Source organism: Schistosoma haematobium, chromosome 3, assembly GCF_000699445.3.
Source record: "Schistosoma haematobium chromosome 3, whole genome shotgun sequence".
NCBI lineage: Eukaryota > Metazoa > Platyhelminthes > Trematoda > Strigeidida > Schistosomatidae > Schistosoma > Schistosoma haematobium.
In genome coordinates this window covers 12,870,646-12,887,679 of record NC_067198.1, presented here as the reverse complement: position 1 = coordinate 12,887,679, position 17,034 = coordinate 12,870,646, and the positions used below count along the sequence as shown (strand labels likewise).

The 17,034-nt window shown below is 32.9% G+C and overlaps 1 protein-coding gene across 1 annotated transcript in view; it reads left to right on the top strand.

Annotated features, from left to right (window-relative positions):
- XRCC1 (DNA repair protein xrcc1) overlaps window positions 1–16,805 on the top strand; it is a 61,245-nt gene extending 44,440 nt beyond the window's left edge. Inside the window, exons 13-14 of the mRNA XM_035733347.2 lie at window positions 5,382–5,457; window positions 16,214–16,805. Coding sequence (XP_035587272.1) covers window positions 5,382–5,457; window positions 16,214–16,327 — 190 coding nt within the window. The 3' untranslated portion in view covers window positions 16,328–16,805. The remainder of the gene's footprint in view (window positions 1–5,381; window positions 5,458–16,213) is intronic.
- Window positions 16,806–17,034: the final 229 nt, after the last annotated feature.

Below are 17,034 nucleotides of genomic sequence, written 5' to 3'. Positions count from 1 at the left end.
TTGTACGATGTATAAAAACAGCAATAACAATAATACACAGAATGTTAATAACAGACAATAAATTTATTCTTTGCACATAAGTAGCCATAGTAACTCGATAATAATCAGTGTTGACTTCATCCGTCAGTCAGTCAAATATAACGTAGAACCTTGCCACATGTACATCGGTTCAAGTTACCATACTCTATTAGCACAGTTAAGTGAAATCGTCACAGTGAATCCCAGAGTAGTTCAGGTAGTAACAGTATTTATGGTAAAGAAAAGATTAAGCATCAAAAATACAATTCGATAAAACATGAATCAGTGAGATAATAAAAACGTTTATGTGGGATCTTAGGAAAGACAAAGAGTGAATGTATCTACATTGTCACGAACGATTTTGAGCCATGTTATTCGAAGTCTCTAATATTGGTTACAATAATCACGCTTACTGTTTCTCAGTATGAGCAGAAGGGTCAAGGAATTGCAGTGGCGATTCCAGGATGCAACAGTATTCGCGTTCTACATACATAAAATAACTTCAGTTCGAAAAGTATCAAGAACGAACCTCCACAAACTCTACCAATCTTCCTCAAAATGACCAATCATGTTGATCGTCAAATAAATTGATGAATTCAGCTTAAAGTTAAGTAAAATGCATCTTAGTTCTTAAGACTACCACTGATGAAAATATAACCGTACCACCGGTTCATGAAATCATCGTCTGGATGCCCGAGTCGTGTTAGTCATGTGTAGACACCTTGGTTTCGGTTTGCGAGATAAGTATGATCGTTCGATAGATACCTTACATGGAATTATTCACAGAGTTGCTGATTTATACTTTAGTCACATCTCATATCTTTCATTTCTGCTGTACCAACGCTGATCGAAGCGGGATTTCGATATCCTATATCCTATCACGATCAGCAGTTATCTGTTGTGTATGGTACTATGTTAATTCCACATGAATTATTCTAGCTTCCGGACAAACCAGTTAATTTATTCTTCTTCAGTCACATTTCGACCTTGTCAGTTATTCGCTTATTAACCTTGACTGTTTCTCTTTGTGCGCATAGGTTTCCATCGCTTACCCTATTCATCACATGCCTTAAGCTTATTTTTGTCTGGTTTTAAATATTGAGTCATGCTTATTAAATGGAGTTTTCACACTTGCCTTCTCAAGTTTGCTTTTCTGCTTCGTTTTTCTGATTGTCTGTTTGGATTAGCAAGTGTATGAAATACGTATATCCAAAATTAGTTTCGTATTTGGCCTGTTTTATTCCGTTAACACGAACTAAGTCGGTAATTATATACGAGTATTGGCGACATGTATATTTCGTTAACACCATCGTTCGATCGAATTGGAGTTATATCAGCGGGCCACAGAATATCATTCACGTACTCATGTAACAGGTATGCAGCACTATCACACACTTTCTTCAAAGACTTATCAACAGTTGCATACATGTTAAGATTAAAGAGAAGTGATAAGATAGAAAAAGTCCTTCTAATCTATTCATGGTTTTGGAACAATGAAGAGATGTAGTTGTATTCCTTCGCTCTACTTGTTTTGTTTAGTTAGAGGTTTTGCAGATGTTAGTCGATCTTTACACGTTTTCTAACAGACAATGCTAAGGCGAACTCCTGTCTTATTAAATAAAGAAGTCTGTGATAGTGTTTGAACAGTTAACTTCAGGGTCGAACAATGATTAATGGGTTTACTACCTAACCGAAACATAACCTGCCCCTCATGAAATCAGTTATTCTTGTGTTTTGTTCGGAATAGCAGAAGCCAATAATTTCCGTGTAACTTTAATGCACACTTGTACCCAAACTGTTTTTATATGTATATTTGCCATTTGTGTGAGTTGTTACAACGATCTCTCCAATTTAAAGTGATTGTACACTTTGTAAACAACCTAGCTTATTCTTAGAGCATAATGTCTCTCACTTTTGAAAATTATGGTGGATAGTCTGTCTTTACTAAGTATTGTGTAGCGTCTATGTATTTGGAATTCGCTTGGTGCTTTGTTGTGTGATTCACTACACATTGGTTATTAAAAACAGAATAGGTTGATCGAAGTTGTTATTACAATAAGTCAACTAAATTTTCTTTTGAAATGACTCACTTATTGTTCAATCAATCCTTCAGGATTGACAACAGGCGTACCACCAACCTCGTAAATTATTTTGTTAACAGCATGCTTCCCTCTAAAAATCCCAAATATCTTGTTCCACTTTATTCATTTGATTTCTTCTCGGTACATATCAGTCCTGTTAACCATAATTTCTATGCAAACTGCTCTCCTTTGTTGGTTTTTTTATAATGTTCTTTTTTCTCGAATCATATTTTCTATACCTATTTTTTTTTAATTATCACTGATACTGTTACTACCTCTACTACTCAGGCATTTACCTTGATAATTTCATCTTTGTTTTGGTATGGCGTGATAACAACTGGAACCGATGCACTTATGTTCAATGTTCTACGTTGCTTATGCTCCACTAGTCTACTGTCTGTTCATCTATGTGTATACTCATATGACATGTTATCCCCTGGTTGTGTTTTCTCTTATGAAAATATTCAACATCTGACCCCTTGTCCAGGCGCTAATATTCACTCACCCTGGATTTATGATTGTAATTGAAATAAAACGTATTAAAATACCTAGCTTTACCATTACTCTTCCATGAAATGTTTCAACATTAAGTAATTTCCATTAGTATAATATTATTTATAACATATTGTGTTTTTTCTACTTACATTCTATTGGTTTACCGTTTTGTAACTATGCCGCTATGCTACTACCCTGATTATGCATGTCTATTTGAACCATTGTCTCTACACCACTTTCAACCAGTTACAATCAGGCTTAAAATGTCCATTATTTAGTCCACTCTTTGATCACGTGTCTAATCTGTGAAAAATATGTAGACCAAACTAAATTTGGGACAATGTCTGTAGAGAACAAAAACAAGTGTGTTACTATGATCGTTATCATCATTATAATGATTAACTATTAATTAATTTGTACTTGATCGCTGATCTAGCATTTTGGTTGCTCAGGTATTATTTTGTGGTGAGGTTTGTATGTATGTGAAGACGGTTTTTGCCACAGACTATCATTAACTGTTTGAAGTTATTGCCAGCGGTTTCGATCTTCAACAAATGTAGTGTATCCAGCGCTTTCAACCATTTTACCGTTCATCTGGTGGGTGAGTGTCCGCATCAAAGTGTAATTTCCACTTAAGGTTTCATTTCAATTATTTAGAGTTATTCTCAACTGTTTGTTATGAACACGTCAATGGTAGCAAAATCTGAAACTCCTGATGGAAAACACATAGTCAAAGGTTAGGTCTTAAAACTAAATCTCTACTGAAAATTAAACTATTGTTTACAATAGATTTATCCACTAAACAAACAGAAAATGACCGAAAACGCTAGGTACATCGCACTTATTCAAGATTGAAAGTATTGTAAATAATCTCACCCTATTAGCCGGAAAATGAGTATGAAAAATCAGGGATACATTGTGTTTGAACAGCTGTTTCATCCTAGTTTAGACTTCCTTTACAATCATCACATGTTTTCCTCTACACATGTTCGGACTTAATACTCTTTCTGGTGTAGTGGTATGCACAAGATGAGCTATTCAGCTTATATTCAATCCAATATATCCTTTAATCAATTATTCTGTCATATTTCTGCCTTATAAAATTGTCGATTGTCTCATTTTTAAGTTGTATAAATTCTATATGGCGTTTAGTTCTAACTGCTTGGCACATTACACTCTATTATAGCTCAATCAGATTAGAGCTTAGTAAACCAGAATTTGTGTGTACGCAATTATTTTAATAAGTTTTGACATGTTATTTTCTTTATTATTTTTTTACACTCACTTTACAAACCATACATATACAGTGAAACGAAAATTATTTTATTGGTACTGTTAAGATCAACTTCATTATTTACCAAGTGTTTGTAGCCTCCTGTTGTTAATGTTATGTACTTCAATTGGGCACTGCCAGGAAAGTCTTACTCACTGACTTCTCGCAGCGGGGGTCTTGTCTATGAAATTGAGAGGGCAAAAAGCGAATATCCGGTTATCCCAGCTGCGTTGGTGAGTACAGAGGATCCATCTAGGAGAGTTGGGAAACCTGAATTCCAAATCATTGGTGGACATAAGCTCCAGATTCCTGAAGAAAAAAAATGATATATGGATTTATTTTTGGTCACCAGTTACCTTGGAGCTGCATCTCCTAAATTTCTTCCCTGCCTTGTGGATTAGAACTGTAGGTCAAAGGATCGGGGAGTCGTCCCTAAGAAAACTATCTGCTTCGGTTTAGGCGATCAGGCAGTATCTCAGTCCGTACACAAATTCATTGACAGTGGCTGAGAAACACTTAGGTTGGTCATATTAAGACAAAGCATCAATCCATGCCGCCAGCTACAGTTTATTACGATTAAAATAGACAGCTACGTTTGGCTGTTGTGATTGACGGTTTTCTGCACCTGAAACAAGTTAGCAGCGAAAAACACTGATAAATGACTGGAAAACGAACTTCTATTTTTGTATTAGTTTTACTATCCACCACATATTGAATATTTCATAATATTGAACTCATATCTTTGTTATTACTTCATCTATCTTTTGTGGTCCTTTTAATTATTTTGTCTTTTTCAAGTATTGCCTGTTATGCTCTTTGAAACTATAACGACTCGACCTAGCACATCTACTGATTTAATTTATACTTCCCTGTAAACTTATAAGTTTTGAAATTTTGCAAAAAATCCAGTACGCTTATTTGGTGATAGTACCATGATTAAATTGCACTAAGCTGTAACCAGTAACAATGGGAATATTAGGATTTACTTCATTCGGTACGGAAATTTAAAGGAATTTTGTCGACTTACACCACTTTAGCACTTACTGAATATCCGTTTGTCTATCAAGTAAATGGAAGTGCTACTCACTCGTTTTCTCACTATCTGTGAAAAGAAGCCTATCAAAGCAGAAAACATAATTAAGCGGCAAGTATTGAATCAATAGGTTTATTTAAAACAAATAGAACATTATCAAAAGGGATTTTGTGGATATTATAGTAATTTTAATAGTTGAGATCATGAGTCAATTGAAGCTAGACCACCATAAAAAACCTGAAAGCACTGAACGGCCGTTTCGTCCCATTGTGGGACTCCCCAGCATTGTTAGTGGCACAACAATATCTATTCATTCTCAATTTAATTAACAACTGAAATCTAGGATGTTATGATTGACTGCGATCCTCTAGTCTAGTCATTTTTATCCAGCCCATAATTAAATATTTATTTTCATGAAAAAATATTCTACAAATTTTGTAATTAGTGTTTTTTTCTGCCTTCACTCTTTTTGTGGTGATAGGACACTGCATCAGTATATGAGTGATGAAGTCGAATACGTTATAACAAGGTCTGCTTGGGATGTCGAGTTTGATAATGTAAGTCTATATCCCTGCTTGTTGTTTGTCGCGATTCAAATTGCCCTTGTTTTTTTTCGAAAAAGGGAAAAAACCAATAGTCATAAGGAAATAAAACTGTATATCCATCAAAATTAGTTGCATATTTATTTTATCATTTGTATAGTGGGGTTGCCGGAGATTAGCGAATGTTATAGTTCACACCATGAATTGTCCTTAACTAGATAATCATTAAAAAGTAAGAAGTACTGGATAGTTGCTTCATTCTAGTATATCGTTTTATGCAGTGGCATTGCATAGCCATGCCCTCACGAGGGGTTAGACCTAGGACCCTCAAGTCTTTTGACGGGCACTTAAGCTTTAGATCATCCCATGATTTACATATTTGACTTCAATTAATTTGCGATATTATGTAATTATCTTTTAGTGTCATTGGTAGGTAACTAATTTCTCCGTAATCAACTGGTGGGAATATCTCATTTCCACAGGAAAGGCCTAAACAACTCAGTGGTGGTATCTCAGACTGTGAAACTGAATGATCCAGGTTTGAATTCATTCGGAAGTTTCAGTTACCTGAAATTTGCGGGTACACCCTACCGACGATTGGTAACTAGGATGAAACCTCGGTTTAGAGTTTACTGCTGTCTTGTACCTAACATCGAAATGTAATTATAATGAAATGAAAGATAAATAATAATCATATGCTCACTAGTGACTAGCTTCGAGAGAGAATTCTTGGAGTTCTAATGAGAAACCGTGACTAGTGGAGTTCAATAGTGTCGGTCTTGAGGCAATTACCCACCAAAGACAATGGAAAATAGTCACTCAATGTTGTGGATTGATTGAAATTAGACATTAACACCGTTGCATATTAGCTCAGTGAAGTAGAATTTAAGCGTTCGCGCGCGAGACTGAAGGTCCTGGGTATGATTCTCACTTGCGGGGTCGTCAACGTGCACTTTCGAAGAGTCTCATACTAGGACGAAACAGCCGTTCAATGCTTCTATGTTCCCAGTGGTAGTCTAACCTAGAATGGTTCATGATCTCAATGAAACTTAAGAATCTCCACAACTTTATACTGATAATAATAGTAATTAACTGGCTAGTAAACATTCGTATATATATGTGTATGGAATTCACCTTGTAGTCTATTTTTTATTATGAATCTAATAATTAAGGTCATTACACTTGATTCAACTCATTTTTGTGCGTGGTTAAATCATTATTAGCGTTAGAAACATAAATAAATATCATCTAATCGAATCGAATAAGTAAATAATCTTTTTAATCCTATCTATAGAATTTTGGTAATGAACAAAATGTTTGGTGCGTATTATTACTGATATTATTGCTAGCGTCACTACCATCCAATATATATATATATATATATATATATATATATATATATATATATATATATATATATATATATATATGATGTATTCTTTATTTGACTCCACCATTACTAAGCCAACTTTTTTTATAAACAGTTCTGTTTATTTAGCGCATAAATCGTAGCACTGCAACATGAATCGTTTAGTTTTTCAAGATAATTTATTATCAACTAGAGAATTATTGAAGAGCATAATGTTGTACTGTAGATTCCTGTGAACGTCCATACCTTCAGACCACTTAGTGGAAATTCAATAACGCACATATATAACTTTACTATGTTCGTAATTTATACAGCAGGATTTTCACCCAATGTTGTCGATCATTTCTGTTCTTCTCCCGACAGAGATGAATCCTACTGATCAAGTTTGTGTGGCGGTAATCCTTAGTTGTTAGTGATTTTTTACCGAATCCCGGTCTGTGATAATGATAACAACTAAATTCAAATCGAACATTTTTCAAAATCCCAATTTCGTGATGATAATAATAATAATAAAACATCAGAACTTGTAAAGGCAGTTGAAGTTAACACATTGTAATAATGGAATTGGGATTAGGTAACACATGTACCCGACCTCAGTCAATACTCCACTACTCTGCTCCTTCAGAGTTGATTAGTCAGTGCTTCTTGTTAGAACTCCAAGAAAGTCTCTTGAAGTTAATTATTTGTGAGCACATTATTATCATTATGATTACTAAAATAAAGTTTTTAATGGTTCTCCAGCTGATTTCAGTCCACTATAAAATCAGTGAATTTATATTTTATCAACGAGCCAATCATGCTTGAGTTTGCGAGTCTTCGATTTGTACACGAAATTCAAAATACAGTGACAGTTTGTACGCTATAAAAAAACCTAGTAGAAAGTATCTTCATTCAATGCTCGAAACTCTTGAAATCAACGAGAAATTTGTCTGTTGTGCAGCCATACACTGAATTAGACATTGTGTAACGTCTAAACTGATTGTAGAGGAAGCTTAGTATTATAAATCCGTTCTTCTTCTGGTTGTTCTAATTTCATAGCTAAACGATTTCATTATTAACATAGTGAATAATATAAACCTTCGTGTCGTATAAACTACTTGTAATGTCGGAAATTATGCTGGCAGGTGTTTTATTGTTGTCATGGTTACTTTTTCACTGTCTTTTTAAACCATATTCTCAATGTTCAGTCTTTATGAACATTATTTTTGATAGGTTGTTTCAATTCTTTTCCTATTCATCTCATTGTATTGTACGAAAACTTGAACCAACAAACATATATGCCAGATTCTAATTTGTTCTTGTCTGACTCAATAATGTTTAGTGGCGTAACTTGACAAAACTTTCAGGGAGTATTCACACGAATATTGTAGAAATTGTAAAAAAAAAATACAGATTATAAAAGTGTTTATAGGTTTTTTTTTAAATAACTCAAGTATAAACTAATCATATTGTGAACGCGATATTTTCGTAATAAAAACAGTCTACCTTTAAATAAAGAAAACCGACCACAAACCTGCGAAAAAACCAATATACACCTTAAGAACACTACCTAAATTTGAACATTGTTCTACTTTTTCATAAGAAACTCTTGATTCGCAAAGTCTGTTCACTCATAGGCTTAAGTGAAGTATATATATAGTTCCTGAAGTTGATACCACTTTCCCAATCGACATGATTGATGAATAGTTTTCTTATTGGCTAACACTCATTGAGTATGTAAAATCGGACGAATACAGATAGATAGACAAATAGTTAAGAAGTGATTATTAGTATTTCCAAAAAACTATTTCAAAAATATGAAACGATTCAAGTAACTTCGTTTTATCATTATTGTGGAGGGTGACTTATGGAGATTTTTTGATTTCATTTTTAACATCACGAGCTGATCTTAGTTGAAGAACCATTGGAAACCAGGAAGAACTGTACAGCTGTTCTGTTCTAGTATAGGACTCCTCTTCACTGTACACCCACGATCATACTACTGGGGGGCGGATCAAACTCAGGACCTTCTTTGTACAGGGGCTCATACTCTCTGAACCAATGAACCAGCGTCCAATGTCCTACATTCCTAGAGGTTAAGCGTTCGTATGCGAGACTAAATATCCTGAATTCGATCCTTTGAGATGTGATCGTTGATATACATTGCTGAGGAGTCCCGTACTAGGACGAAATAATTGTCAAATGCTTCCTGGTTTTTACTGGTTATTTAACTAAGATCAGTCTGATGTTAATTACAAAAATAAAAGAAATTGAAACATTTTCAACAAAAAATTGACAATCATAAATAGTTTTGTCTATCACTGATGAAGGTAGCAACAATCAGACAACCTTGAAATAAAAGTACACACGAAGGAGAACGATATGGCTAATTCCATCAAAAAGCATAATAGGTCTTATTATTATTGTCTCCTGTCCTATAAACAGTGTTTATTGTTTATTTCTTCTTTAGTTGACTATGAAATTCGTTTTAAGTTTTTTACATCATAGCCTTTGGACGTAACAATGAAAAAATTCCAGGCTTAAATACATTGATGTATTGGTTAGTGCTTCTTATACATCATTTACTTACATAAGCCTATTGCCATTCTTGGGGCATACGCCACCTATACATCACTTGCATTTAAACATATTGATTATGTGCAAATATTCCTTCTCAGTGACTAAAGTTAACCAACCAGAAGTCTTGTGAAGATGTTCTGTGTTATGAACAGAAATGATCACTAATTAACACTAGCACCCTAGCTGGTTACCTGTTTTACTAAACAACAATCCCTAAACTAATTTTGAATGCATCTAGTTTTAGCTTTCGTTACAACCCATTCAACATTCAGTTGAATAATGAGTTGGCTAGTAAAGAAAAGTTGTAAGCTGAAATATTATTCTCTTCAACAGTAATCAATTTCAGCGACAATTTCATTGATTATCACCGTCTATTGATAACGTTTTTTCACTAGCCTATCAAAAGAAACCACTTTGTTATAATTACTTTTAAACGCACTAAATTGAATACACATACACAAAATCGTTTGCACTAGTCCCTATTTCTTTGCGAACTGTATGTTGTTACTAATACTGTAGTGAACGAAAACTCCAGTAGGGAAAATCAATTTTTTGTTTGATGCAAAATCACAAAGTGGCTTAGTGAAATATGAAAATCATACATTAAATACATCATTTGCACATTTTCTTTTTGTTATCCTGTACACATTCCATTATTCCTCTGATTCTGTTGGTATTTCGATTTCCCTCCGATTGTCTTCCTGTTCTCCTGATTGCAATTTTCTGCTGCGAGGCATTTCACTCCCAATCGGTGTTACATAATACTTATATCTGTTAGAGTAAGCAGCATACAACACATACTACTACCGTTGCTTTCTATGTTTACGTATACACTTTATGATACTTATGTACCATATTTTAGGTTAAATAAGCTGACTGTCTGATTTGTGTAAAAGGCGGATTTTCATCATCTACGTTATTTTAAAGAAATTAGATTGCTAGACAAGACTAACACAAATAGCGAACAAATTATTTGAAATAATAATTATTATTATTTAGATAGTGTGATCCCTCCTAGATCTCTTAACTAAATATATATTACATACCACGTGGAAAATACACTGTTTAAAATGGCGATTTTAAACTACTTATTATGTTGTGTCGTAATTCGGAAGAAAGAGTAAGACTGTCTACTCTTCAAGTTTCCTAAATATTTTATTGTCTTTATAATGACTTAGTGATTAAATCATCTGGCTTTCAACTGTGCTGTCAAATGATGTGTTCGAGCTTTTTGTTTTCCCTACTGAAGTTTAGGTAGCTGGGTAGAGCTGTTTTACCATAGTCCTTATATATACGCAAAAGTACGTTTCAAAGCAGAACACATAAACCTAATACTGAGTAATAAATGTTTATTGTCGTGAATACAAATATGGTGTAGAAACGAGCTAATCAGAATCGGGTAAACTAATTTTGAGATTTTGTGCTTCATCTAAAAATGAATGTCCTTTATCTTGTATAAGTGCTGCATATAATAGTATGGCTTTTATTGACGATTTTATTTCAACCATATAAAGCTGTCCATATGTCTTCTGCGAACACGTCACTGTAGTGTATCTCAACTAGCAGGATGAAATAAATAAAGAAAATGAAAGTTAGGACTTGAAATGAAAGACTAAATGAAAATCATACTTTTATCTGAAGTGTTAACTTACTGAATGAACGGGAAAATGTTAGATATTGGAAACATGTTGAACATTGTAAAGCAGCTGCGCTACAAATTCACAAACATATCTTATCTGTTTATCTCTCAGGGCATAAAATATGCGATAGAAATGTGTTTGTACGATGCTTATAATGTTCAAAGTTATTTTTTTAAAAAATTTTGTCGTTATATAGTAAGAATGACAAATGTTAAACGTAGAAATAATTTACTTTTTCTATAGAAATCTTTAGCAAAACCATTTTATTATTGGTTCACTGAATTGGACACGTCAAAATAATAAATAGTTTTAACTCTTGAGTTTTTCATATTCGTCTGATGAAAACGATAGCTCCCTTAAAATGTCACCTTCATTACTCTTCTATGAACTTCTTAATAACACTTTGTTATGTTCGAGGGATTAAGATATCACCCAGGACCGACGAACGCAACGAAAGTCAATCATAAAACAACGAGACAAGCTAAGCTATTCCACTGCCTTCCAGTCTTGCTAACTAGAGGAAGAAGACCTGATTCATGCGGTAAAATATATAATTCCACACACAACTCGGAAGAGCGGACGAACAAGCACACACACATGCATTTATATACAATGCAAAAATGTCCTTGAAAAAGGTCACAATATAGCTTATTAAAAGTGAAAACGAGCCAATGACATTTAAGGTCCTCCCAGATGAAAAACACAAACTGAAGGTAAAAATGGGCACTTTTGACGCGGAAATGAGAAATTCGAATTTCCATTACTAAATTATAGAAATGGTTTTCCTAATTGATTTTTGGAGATTTAGCATCCTCAGCAGACTTTTGTAGGCGATGTTCAATATTCGATAAAACTATGAACATAAGGAAGATTCACAAGGAAATTTTTGGCGTGAACAAATTTGCACTCAGTTTAATGAGGTTTTGTAACGATATTTTTACAATATTTAGATTGAGAAACTGATAATCAGCTCTAAGATGTCAATAAAGTTCCTAAAACGACTAAAATCTAACCAGTTACATTACTGCCGTTGTGAAATACTCTTGTGTAGACTTTTCTGCTTATTGTTAAGAAAAATGGTTTCAAAATCATTCAGTCATTTTAAGAATCACTCAAGCTTCTCCTGTGCGCTGATCTTGGATTATCACAATAACAAAACTCGGTTCTCTAAACTTAATGCCATCTGCCATCAGGAAGAATCAGTTACCTCAAAGTTACGGTTACAATTTGCCGATGATTCCCAAATAGTATAAAACCCAAGTCAAACTGAATCTTCTGTTGATCACCTCCAACCATCTCAACATAGTTCAGTTGATATTGTGTCATTCGGAATAGTCACCACACTGCAATTAGATCGGTAGAATTCAATCAGCATCTACAGTGCTAAACAAATAAGACAATGGCTCCGACCAAGTAAACGACCCATTTCATTCACCATTGTAATTAGTTAATCGCTTTATTTCGTTTTGGTTCATGTACTCATCATAGTTGATATTTACGGTAAACACAATTTAGCGTGTTTTTGTTTGTTTTTGATTCTGCGTAATTCGCGTTAATTCCCCTTATCATAATTTGTTTCAATAATCTCATGTGTTAACACAATATAGAAGCGTACATGCACATATATTTATATTTGGCACTTATGTAGCTTATCTAATCTTGTTTTTTTTTACTCAATCCCCTTATATTATTTGAATAAATTAGAGTTAGTTTTCTAATCTCTTCCATTTGATAATCTCCAGTAATTAATATTATCAAAAATATTATCATAAACTGACCAGCCATTTTCTTTTTCCACCTAGTGTCAGCATTAATAAATGATTTGTGGTATGTAAGGTATCGGGAAAACTCATATAAGAAGTGAGCACTTCATCAAAACTAGTGTTTCAAAATGGAGATTGAATAATTATCATATCTACCAATTTTGTACACACGATAACGTACACACTAGCTAAATAGAGTTGATTAATATCGTTTTCAGAAATACCAATGTTTGTGTCAACTTCTTGTTCCATCAACACAGTCTTCATCATCGTATGTAGTTTTCCGCCGTCACCAAACTGTCTTTTTCTCAACGGGTTTGTTTTGGTTATAAATTTAACACGGAAAAATTCAATGATATTTTTAGTCAGTCCAATTTATCATAATCTTTCGTAGATTTGTTCTGTCCGACTTTCTTTTGATTTCAAAGCTACAATTTTTAATTGTCACATAGTCAATTTTATGTAACCAAGGCCTATTATTCAATGATATTGACTTGTTTTTAACTCTTTTTAAATCATTAAATCGTCGACTTGTGACATATTTGACATTTTTTGATAAGTGATTCATTTATGATATCTGACTTCGAAACGTCATAGTGTTAATTTGACTTGGTCACTTCCATACACACACTCGTTCTATCCTTTGTTCTGTTAATTTGAATAGATTTTTTATATTTCTAAAAATATAGGCACAAATCCAATGATATGTTTCTTATGGTCTCGTCATCTCTATCATTTATTCACGTAATCTCCTAAAGTGTTCATCAGTATGCTTCAGCTATTCCACAAACTTTGAAACTCTTTATCTTTTTTCAATTCCCTTTATCACTATTATTTTCTTAGTCATGAGTTGTTTTATGATTTGTTTGAAAGTATACGTAGTAAAATGCTTCATAGACTGGTAACTACTCTGGTCTTATCATCATCTACAAACATACATACATACAATACACACTGTTCGAAATGTCCACCAATCCAGTTCTTTGCCATGAGAAAAGTAAATAAATAATCAAATGATTTTCATTTCATATTTCTATATTTTAGTTTTTTGTTACCCTTACCCTTTAGCTGTTTGTCAATGTTTTTCTTTTACTCAAGTTTTCTCTCTTCTTATATTATATACTCATAGAGGGAATATATGAAATTCGTTTAGATATTCATTCATTTACATATGTTGATTAATTAATACCTGTCAGACAAGTTAGAGTCAAATGCATCCAATAATTATCATCATTAGTAATTTTTAAAAATACGTTTTAATGTGTCATTGTCTTTTGTACACTTAACTATCGAAATATTCACTTATAAATAACAGTCTTTGTCTATTGAATCTTTGTTATGATTGGTTGATTAAACGATTTTCTATGCTTCTTCTTCGTCTTCTACAATTACTTTATTTCTCATTGAATTATGTCCTATATCATAGATTATTTATCCACCTTACTTTTATAACCGAACAATCCTACAATTAGAATATATGGATATGGGCCATCATCGTTATCAGTCTGTTGTCCGTCTAAATCACTATGTATTGAATTTCATGTGTTCTTTTATCATATTAGTTGGGCTTACTTCCTCTTTTTACGCTTGACCTAATTGATAATGTCTGAAAAATAGATGATAGCAGTATAGGTCTTAATCATGCATATTTACATACACAAATATTTTCTTTGTTTGATAAAAAAAAGTAGTTATGAGTATGTATAAACCATGTTTTCATTGTTATAAATAATCTCATAAGAGGCGAGAAACTATTATATGTGTAAGTAGTAGTAGTTTCTTTGATAGTTTATCTACATATCGTAATTTATTTACGAAGTATCGGTTTATGTACTTGGCTTCGAAGAAAATTATGTTAAAAAATGCCACATACCATACAGTTACAACAACTCTTGGGAATTTCACGACATGAATTATCCTTAGTCAAATTACCGTATCATTTACAGATTCGCTTATAATTTAAGGTTTACAACTTGTCGCTATGTTAAATACTGTATAATTCAAACGGAGAAATGTTAATGATTGACGACATGCTCCAAAATGAATAATTATTTATCAGATGTCTATTCTTGCAATACTCAATTCAAATACCAGAGTTCCCATAGAAAAAATTTGTATCTTCAACCTCCTTTGTTCTTGAATATGTGTCATGACTGTTGTGTAAGTACATTCCAAGAATCTTGGTCACATCAACTACATGACATTAATTTGATAACATTGCACAGTTTTACTAGCCTTGTCCCAACAATATAAAAGATTTGCTGTTGATATTGCTGGGTTTGTTAGTCCAACCTGATATCAGCCTGTATGCTTTAGGTTTTCAAATGATTGTATCGACTGTCTGACTCTAAAGTTCAGTTAAAAACATTTTACGAAATGTACTCGTATTCATGTTCACAACTTCTGACTGTACTATAACTGCATTATCCCATTTCGCTGACGGGTTCACTATGTGGTGATTTAAATTCATGCAATTACACAGCTTCTACTTATCTTTTTGTCTCCAAAAATTTTGTCCATTACCTAACTCGTTTCGATGTCTCATTTGACCTTACTGCAACTCACAAAGGAATTCCACTTTCATGTTCTAATCCATTGTAACATTCTTTTTTTCCTAAAGTGTATAACAAGCTTTTAATTCCAGTATGAATATGTTTATGGGATAGATATTTGGGAATCCTACAAACAATTAGCAAGTGTTATTTTATTCACTATAAACTATGCACTTTACTCGCAACTTCCACCTTGTATGTTGTTTTTAGCTTAACAAAAGGCTAGAGAATTAAAATTTATGATCAAAAAGAGAGATTCAAAAACTCTACCTTCATTTACCATATGTTATGCAATGAAGAATTTACATGAACAGAACTAACCAAAAACCTTTGTAGTTATGATTTACGAAGTAATGCCTATGTATGGTTAAAGACTATGTGATGTAGCTCGAAATGAACCTCGAATCAGCAAAGATGCATTTATTCAACGTCGTTTATGACTAACTGAATGGCAGATTATGTTTTTATTATCTTCGAACACTTGATGAAATTATCTAATGTACATAATACATAAACTTGTGTATTTGCTTTTTGAGGTATATAGTTTATTATTAGACTAGAACATATCATTCGTCATAAGTATTTACTTGATAAAAGCTCTAGCATAAAATGAACTAACCTGATGATATATTCTTATTAATAATGATTCTGAATGTAATCGAATTATTGACCTCAATGAAATTATTGAGTCAAAACATTTCCATATTATTATTAATAATTTAGTTCAGTAAGACAAAACAGTAAATTACATATGCAAAAAATGTAAACAATAAGAAAAAAAAGGAGATTTTCTGTAATCGTTTGTTCATTTTTGCTTGCAATTTCAATTTGTTTATCATTTTTTCCCTTTCTTTCTACTCTTCTATGAATCTACCAAAAAACAAACAGGCACTGTCATCTAATACTGATTTGATATTTATTCGACCAGAATGGATATTTGCTTGTGATCGATCTGGTCAATTGGAAGCATATGAACAATATCAAGTGACATTAAACAGTTAATTGGTAGTTAATTCGATAAGAAGTTTACGATGCAAGAAGGCGCAAATATTAAAATAAAAACGAAGACACGATATATATATATATATATATATATATATATATATATATATATATCATCGTCCTCTAAGTATTTTTCCCTCTGTTATTGATGATAACTATAAAAAGAGAATAAATGTATCTGTCTAATCATTCTCTTTATTTCTTCTGAGATTCATTCTTCTGTTTGATATTTTCTTGCTATATTTCATTACATCATTCACTGTTCAATATGTATGTATATTGTTAACATTTTATTATTTTTCATTATTTGTTTGTTCTTTTATTGAACGAATTTATTTTATGCTTAATTGTACTAGATTACTGTTGTTATTATTATTATAATCATCCTTATTATTGTTATTGTTATTATTAAAATAAAACGTCTGACTGGTAAGTAGCGACTAAAATATATATTGAAAAACTTATCCGGTCACAGCACAACTTGTTAACTTCATTTTATTATCAGTATAGTGGCTGTGGAGATTGTTAAGTTTTGATTGAGATCATGAACTGGTTGATGTTAGACCACCATCACTGGATGCCGGCTCAGTGGTTCAGTAGGTTAAGCGTTCGCACGCGACACTGAAAGCCCTGGGTTCGAATCCCGCGGTGGGGTCGTGGACACGCACTGCTGAGTAGTCCCACAACAGGACGAAACGGCCGTCCAG